The sequence below is a fragment of the Poecilia formosa genome, unplaced genomic scaffold (genome assembly GCF_000485575.1).
Source record: "Poecilia formosa unplaced genomic scaffold, Poecilia_formosa-5.1.2 Scaffold219, whole genome shotgun sequence".
Lineage (NCBI taxonomy): Eukaryota > Metazoa > Chordata > Actinopteri > Cyprinodontiformes > Poeciliidae > Poecilia > Poecilia formosa.
The window spans coordinates 372495-380572 of record NW_006800158.1 but is presented as its reverse complement, the minus strand read 5'-3'; the positions used below and the strand labels follow the sequence as shown (position 1 = coordinate 380572).

At 36.5% G+C, this 8078-nt stretch overlaps 2 protein-coding genes across 3 annotated transcripts in view; both read right to left on the bottom strand.

Moving 5' to 3' along the window:
* Positions 1–922, bottom strand: part of ano9b (anoctamin 9b) — a 21609-nt gene extending 20687 nt beyond the window's left edge. The window contains exon 1 of one of the 2 annotated variants that reach the window (XM_007568238.2): positions 597–922. In XM_007568238.2, the coding sequence (XP_007568300.1) occupies positions 597–617 (21 nt within the window). In that variant the 5' untranslated portion in view covers positions 618–922. Of the gene's footprint in view, positions 1–515 lie in introns of both variants that reach the window. The other variant, XM_007568241.2, reaches the window with a different exon arrangement.
* Positions 923–4101: 3179 nt separating this feature from the next.
* Positions 4102–8038, bottom strand: tssc4 (tumor suppressing subtransferable candidate 4). The gene is made up of 2 exons (XM_007568237.2): positions 7924–8038; positions 4102–7306 (listed from the first exon to the last, which is right to left on the bottom strand). Exon 2 carries the CDS (start codon positions 7273–7275, stop codon positions 6430–6432), a length of 846 nt encoding a protein of 281 aa, XP_007568299.1. The 5' UTR covers positions 7276–7306; positions 7924–8038; the 3' UTR covers positions 4102–6429.
* Between the last annotated feature and the right edge of the window lie 40 nt (positions 8039–8078).

The window sequence follows — 8078 nt, the reverse complement described above, 5'->3', positions numbered from 1 at the left end:
TATATATATATATATATGTAAACAAGCTGTATATCTCTTATATGTGTCTTCAGCAAAGACGCATATAAGGGATAATTTAAGAAAGATACCAAACATGCCATGTTTATAGGACTGAGTGCTGATAGCGATATAATTTTAAAAGCAAAAACTATCTCACAAGTACATCACAATTTTGTCTCTTTAAACAAAAAACATCTGAAAACATTTATTTTTTAACTTTACTGGGACAACAGTATCAATACATTAGAAGTAGGTAATATTACAAGGGCCTCTTTAAATGAACGCATAGACAACGGGACATTTTCTCAAATTCTGTATTTGACAAGACGTTAAAAATGACTATTTGTTCTCTGGCTGGTTATTTAAATCCAACAATATAAAACCCAACTAACTTAAACAGGTTGATGCTTAGAAACATCAACCTGTTTGTAAACTAAGTCCCAGTCGGTACAAAGAACAGTTGCAGAAAACCCGGACTGTAAACCACCTTGGTTACTTTAACATGAGTTACTTACAGCTCACTCTTTGGACAGGAGGCAGGACTGTGTGTGCCGTTGAACAAAAAGAAAGGTTGAATCTCAGGAGAATCTTTTTACCTCGGTATTCTTGAAGTACATGCTGTAATTTATTTAACTTGAAGCTCAGCAGGTAAAACCGTTCTTCACCCTCAGCAGCAGCGGTAGTTTCAGTTCCATGGACGTCTTTCCATGACCAACACACACCCCGACTCCGAGGAAAAGAGAAACAACCTGGAAAGCCTCCAGGCTGGTTCTCCCCCTCACTTCCGCATACCTATAGCCAGGTAAATGCAGCTCTGAGCGCGTGTGAGGTGTGGAGGTGGGTCGTTCCTTACGTGCACGAGAGATAAAGTCAAGTTTAGCTGAAAGCGGAACAGTAATGTCGTGATGTTTTGATAGAGGCCGGGGTTCAAAACAAATGACGTGAGAGGAATTTCAGGAGTTTCAAAAATAAGTTAGGCTCAGTCATACCAGAATGAACATAGTAACAAGTGGGTGAACCGGTTCTCTGGTTTCGTTGCCTTAACATTTGATTTTGACACATTGTATTGATTCAATCGTCACCTTGGTTGACAAGAAAAATAAAAAAAGTATATTTTTTTCTGAAACCCAGTAAACTCTTTCATTTTTTTTATTTAATAATTGAGACAATTTCTGATACTGGAGTGCCTCACCGGTCCCGAGTGTCACTGCTGCTTAGTGGATTGTACATGCACTGAACTAAATTGAAAGACTTAAATTGTAAGCTATTTTACTGTTTTTCAACTGTAGCTCTTTTTTTTGCTACAGTTTTATTTCTACATAAAAAGAAAATACTACAAAAACAAACAAAAGAATGTAGTAAATAATGTGTCTGACCAAAATAAAAGTCACCACATGGATTTAGCAAAGCAAATAAGGGGGAACCTCCACAATTAGATATAAATGCTTTTTTTGTCAAAATGTCTCTAATGCCTATTACTGAAATAGGCATTAGAGAGTACAATGATATATGGTTCTGTCTCCATAGGCATTCTTCAAATAAAAACAAGCTTTATATATTTTACAATCCACTGTGATGAAAAATATGTTTTTGAACAGAGACCTCATTATGTTTTCCAGTGCAGATCTAAAGTTAGAGAATTTGCCATGTTATTACTTTTCAAGACTCTTTAAATTACTTTTCAAAAACATTAAATTTGTAGATCATTATCAGTACCCTATAGGGCATTGTACTCAAATAGTCTCTTTTAAATTTCATAGAGAGCTAGTTGTAAAAAAAATAAATAAATAAAATAAAAAAAAGGCTGAAAGTGATTTTGGGCTTTAATTTTAAGAGCACATCTTGCTTTTCTTTTGATGCAGAGCAGAGAAAGGTTGATGTGACCTTTATTTCTGTGTTATAGTGTGGCAACCTCTTCCTGAATAGCACACTTAGTTTCATCTATAAGTTTTAAGGTCAAACTCAGCATCTTTCATTATATGCTCAGTTTGAATGGCTGTCTATTTCTGCCTGTAGACTGAATCACTGACAGATTTACAAGGCAAGTCTCCTCTTTAAAACTAGAAACATCAAATTTTGGAGCATGTAGTTATTACTATCTATTATTCTGTTTGACATTTAAACCGTTTTTAGTCTTGAAGCATGTCTTTCATGGTTTTATGGTTGAAATGTCTTGATAATGATGTGCTCAATGATAATTTTGTCTTAATTCTGAGAAAAAACATTTTATGTTTTCTGCATCAGTTTACTTATGTTTTGTAAGAGTCAGACAGTTACAGACATGACATAAATGATGTTCCATAGAAAAAACAGTTTACCACGGTTGTGTAGAGAAAGAGCTGGCAACCCTGTGTCTTATCAGCCACTCCACAAAGCAGCCTCGATGAGCTTCAGGTTAACTGCTGCAAATAAGCCTGGATGTAGCTGCAAGCTCAAGATTTCAACAACTTTGGAGAGAAAAGTAATTAGAGATATTAACAAGATCCCTGAGTCATTGCCAAGATGATTGCTGTTCAGCTGGCCTGTTGTGGATTTGATATGACAAGGAAGACATTATGAGAGCTCTTCATCATGGAGGATTTGAAGGTACCATCCAAAAAAACTCCATTGCTGAAACAGCAGTTCATCAGTGTTTGACTAAAGTTTGTCCGTAAACATTTGAAACATGGTGATGTGTTCTGGAAAACTGTTCTTTGGTCTGATTAGACTAGTATCAAGCTCTTTGAGCACAAAGAGCTTGCTTTTGTTTTGGGGAGGGAGCGACCTTCAACCCTGAAACCAGTTAAACACAGAAAAACTTGTGGTGGGACAATCATGTTGTGTGACTGTTTTGCTGCTTCTGGAACTGGGAACTTCATTTGTGTTCAGGGGTTTATAAAAAAAAGGATAGTGTGTTTTAATTTTAAAGAATTTTAAAGTCTGCTGCAAGTCTCACTTTACCTGGGTTTTCTTTTCTTTTCTTTTTTTAAAAGAAAAGAATAGCTTTCCATCTATTTCCATCTGATATAAACAGAAACTTTCCGTAAGAAGAAACAAAAGAAAAAAAATACGTCCAGGCTATTTGGATTATTTCTGAGTTATTTTAACAGGGTAATGTTAAAATAACCCAAAGATGTGATTTGGGTCATAATTTCAGATTATGACCCAAATCACATCTTCAGGTTAGTCACAAACCTATTAGACATGAAAATCAGAGTCCAGATCTCAATCCAGTTAAGAGTCTGTGAGGGTTCAAGAAATTGCTAAAGGGCTTTAATCTGTTCTAGTCTAAAAACTTCAATACTTATACTCTACAAACTACATTATTCCTCACTAAAAGCTGAATACTTGAAATCCAGTTTATAATTTGTAAAATTCTTATTTAACATTAATTATACTTCCAACAAAATGTTTTCTCAGAGTCAGAGAACTTCAACTTGTGTACATATGTTAATACCTGATATGAGGTTGGATTACAGTAAATTCTATCAAGGCAACACATGCATTGAAAGTCTCTTCAATGCTAACACTATCTTATCCATGGTAATGAACAGCAGGGACAGTAGGTAATCCAGTGGGTGACCGTCCCCCGCATGCTAGAAACCAGCATGTTCAAAGCTAACTCAAGTGAGCAGTCTCCTCATAATTTACCAGTGCTGGCTCATCAGTTACCGGTGAAGTCTAACTTGGAGAGTTTTTTTTTAATCATAGCATAATTAATAACTACCCAAAATGGTAATTTTCAATAACCAGAAAAATTACAAGGAAAAGATTTAAAAGGAACTATACATTAAATAAAAAGCCAGAAATCCAGAGCACTGCAATGAGTAAATAAGCTTAGCTTCTTTGTCACAACACAGCAGACTACTATCGTTTTATAAATAGTTACAGTATAAAACAAATATATCACTTTAAAAGCTCTTTCAGCACATGTTTACACTGAGACAGATCCTGGACTGTCAAGAGCAGAATATCCTTCCCTTTTACAGCTTCTGTAATAAACTCAACAAATAAGGAAAAGGGAAGTGATATGAATCCCAGTGATATGCAAACATTAGACAGAAACAGATACATTGTGGAACACAGCTGTTATTCTGACACTTAACTCCTCTTCAGCATATAGATGATGTAACTACTTTATTATTGAAACCTTTGGATTTTTACATGGAAATATTAACTTTTCTCATAGATATTAAAAAATGAACAGAGGCATTAAACACAACAAGTAAGGAAAACTTGAACAAAATTCCCCTTCTATAGGAGATTCTTTGTAACAGTAGAATAAAACTAAATTACCACAATAAGTTTCTTACACACTATTTTTCTCAACCTTGCCCAGATAGTAAATATTTACCCTCCTTTGTGGATTTTTTCCAGCTGCCCTGAAAACTGCAGTGATCAAATCACTTTTGAAGAGACCTAATGTAAACTGATCAATAATTACAAGACCAACCTATTCTAAAAGATCTGGCATTAAATATTTAAAGTTTATGGGAAAAAATGGCTTCACTTGTGCCGTCCAGTTACCTTTTAGACTCTATGAAGCACTGAGACTTTACTTTAGAATCATCAGTGATTGATCTAGAACCTCATTCTTGGTATCACTCCATCCCAGTGCTGAATTTGAAACAGTCTTAAAATACAGATGTATCTCTAGAAATTAAGATATATTGTTTTTTTTCTTTATTTTAGTAATTCAGTCACTCATTTCAGAAAGTGTTCCATTATTCAAACATTGAAATGTTTCAAGGCTTTCTTTCTTGTCATTTTGATGAATATAACTCATAACAAAAAACCCTCATTGAAAAAAAAAATAATAAAATTACATAACGTTTAAATAAAAAAGGATATTTAAATAGAAATATCAGGCTGTCAGGCTATATTTGTTCAGTTGGTTGGGCCTGCAACAACCAAATTAGACATGTACATCACTTCTTTTTTTAAGTACCTGTCATATTCATTAAATTAAAAAATAGAATTTAAATGAATCTCATTTGAGTAAAAGTACCTTTTAAAAAGAACAACAGATATTAAACATATTTTTAATTAAGCCCACATTTCTGTAATAAAATGTTTTTGGTCTAATTTTTAAATGTGTTTTCATTAGTCATAAGCAAAATAAAACATCAAGAGAAATAAACGCTGGAAAACAGTCTGTGTATAATTGATCCATATAATGTGCTTCACCTAGTGACGTATTTACTGAAATAAATGAACTTTTCAATCTTATTGAAAAGTCAGTAATAGAAAACTGACTCAGTCATAACACGTTTCATCATATCAGCCTTAGAGGATGACTGGGGATGAAGAACTCTGACACTGATGCTGCCATCTTCTGCATGTTTGTCTCCTGATCCATTTTAAAATTCGTCTTGTATTCATCCTCACTGATGCTGTACAGCCAGGTATGTCTGTCTTCCCACTCACATTTCTATCTCTAGAAGCAGTTTTGGTGGAGCATCAGGTGGACATTTAAAAGGCAGGTGTTGAGAGCAGCTCACCCTGGGTGTGAGGTATCTGTCTGTCCCATAAGAGGGAGTTCATTTAACAAATCCCTTGTAACACCAGTAGTAACCAAACCTGTTTTCCCACTTTTGCTGCAGGAAGAATCAGAGAACTCACTTCTGACAATGTAATACTGAGGTGCCCTGTCTAAGAAGGACTGTTTGCGCAACTTCATCTTGTAAAATCAAGACTTAAGACTCTAAGTCTTAATTTAGAGTAAAAAATGAAGTAGTTCTTGAGTTGCCTAGTTACACTGATGATAAACTGATAACTCTCAGTTAACTGAGCATTGAAGAAGCCTCTCAAACATTTTCACTGGAAGCATTCTGGGCAATCTGCAGGGAAAAGCTCATATGCTGACAGGAGATGTGAATGATTTGTAAAACCTGTGAGGCAACATGACTGTAAACTACATCTGGCAGCAGTTCTGGTGTTGATACCTGATTCCTTACATTCTATGTGCTTTCACACCATTCTACTAAATCTGGGCTCCATTTTAGACACATTTTTTTTCTCAAACTTGAACTGAGTTGTTGTACACTAAACAGATTTTCTTTTTAAAACAGCTTGTGGAAAACTTTTATTTTTATTGATGTAGAAACTTGTAGAAAAAAAATTTAGAAACTTTTATTCTACTTTGAAAAAAAAACATTTTAAATCCTTTTTCTAAGTACTAGGACTAGGACAAGGACAGGTCAAATCTGGCTGGAATTACTCTACACCAATTACAGATGCTTAAAACAATGAAGTTTCTTATCGCTTTACTTCATTTGTAAAAACAAGAAATGAGGATTCTTAGTTTTCCTCTAAATAATGTAAAATCATCTCATGAATCCATCATGCGTGTCCCACCCAAGAAATGAATGGATGAAATGGAAGTTCTGTGCAGAGGGAGTACTGCTGTCTGACAGGTCAGAAAACCTTTAGTATTGCATCCATTCAGAGTCAGTCCTCTTTTTCTCCAGAATTTCTTCTGTAGTTCTTTGCCGTAGTCTTCCTGAAGGAGGTGAAGTTAACCTTGGACTCACCTAACTTCTCCTCTTCCAGAGCCACAGGTTCACCCATGCTTTTCTCTGTATTTTTCTTTCCATGTTTTGATTTTTCTGTTGTATCTCCAACCTCCGCTCTTTCTCTACCTTCATTATCCTCATCCTCCTCAGCCAGGTGACTCAGCTGTAACTCCTTCTCCTTTCCCTGCAGATCAGGTGGCAACTGCACAGCCACCTGCTCTTTCGAGAGCCGCTTTGGTCTGGAGAAGATCATCCTCTCCTGGACGTCACAGCGAAGATCACTTTTTGTCTCCTGATGCAGACTAGACAGGAACTGGTGAGCTGCTCTCCTGTTATCTTGATCGCTGCTCTCAGCCACATCCTCCAGGCTGTAGCGTGTCCATCGCTCGGGGTGCACCAGATAGTCTGGAACGCCTTTCTTTTTCTGTGGTATGGGAGAAGTGGAAGGAGGATGGCTCGTCTTCCTGCTTTCTGCTGAGTTCCCTTGGTTCCGCGGGGTGACAGAGCGCTTCTCTACACTGTCCAGGCAGTCAAAGATGCTGCGGCTGCGGAATGAGAAGCCTGAACTCGCTCCGCTCAGGCTGAAAGAACTCTGTGCTGCGGGAGCAGAAGGTGAAGCAGAGGTCATCGCCTCCCCGTCTTCATCGCTGTGATCCAGCTCTGGGTCAAACGGAGCCTCTCTTGGTGCTTCTTCAGGCTCAGATTCATCGCTGGCTGAGAGCTCTAACACATCATCATCATCCTCGTGGTCTCTGATGTTTCTGTGATCAGACATCTTCATAACATCACTGAGACTAGACTGAACAAGAAACCTGATGACGACAGGAGAGAGAGTTAAAACATCTGATAAATAAAAACAGAAATAAAAACATGTACTGTAATTTTTCCATCAGTGGTCCATTTTATGTCAACACCAAACTATTATGGGCCAAACATTGAACACCAAACATAGAACAAATATTAATTTCTAATCTTTCTAACATAGGTCGTTTCAGAACGTTAATTTTTAAATATAGATTTTTCTTATTTGTCCACAAATTAGTTGTTCCTAAAAGCAGTTTAGTTCTAACATATTTGTATAATTGAAATGCTAAGAGGCAACGAGATAAATTAGCAGAACCTACAGGCTATGTTTTTTTCCTCAACTCTGAAAAGTCAGATTGTTCCATACAGTCAATACAGAGTTGGCGCGTTACATATCATTGCTACACTGTTTAATAATCACAGTTTAAGCAGCGACCGCATGATGGACCAAAATAAACAACCGCTGTGTATGATACAGCTACAGCTTCAATTCAGTTCATTGTGCGGGGAGTACAGCTAGCATACTAATGCTTACACATTTAGCAATTTATCCCCACCGTTTGGATCCACAGAATGCAAACCTTGATTCTTACATGACAATAAAATTATTTTTGCAATATTTTACCTGACTGCTGGCTGTAGGATCAGTAGCCAGAGAAGAGGTTAACATTCACAGTCAGTGCGCTACATCAAACCAGGAAGAAAAATAGATCCTCCGGAAACACGTCACTTCTAACTTTTGACACCGGAGATTAACTTCCGGGTGTATTTTTGTTGTTA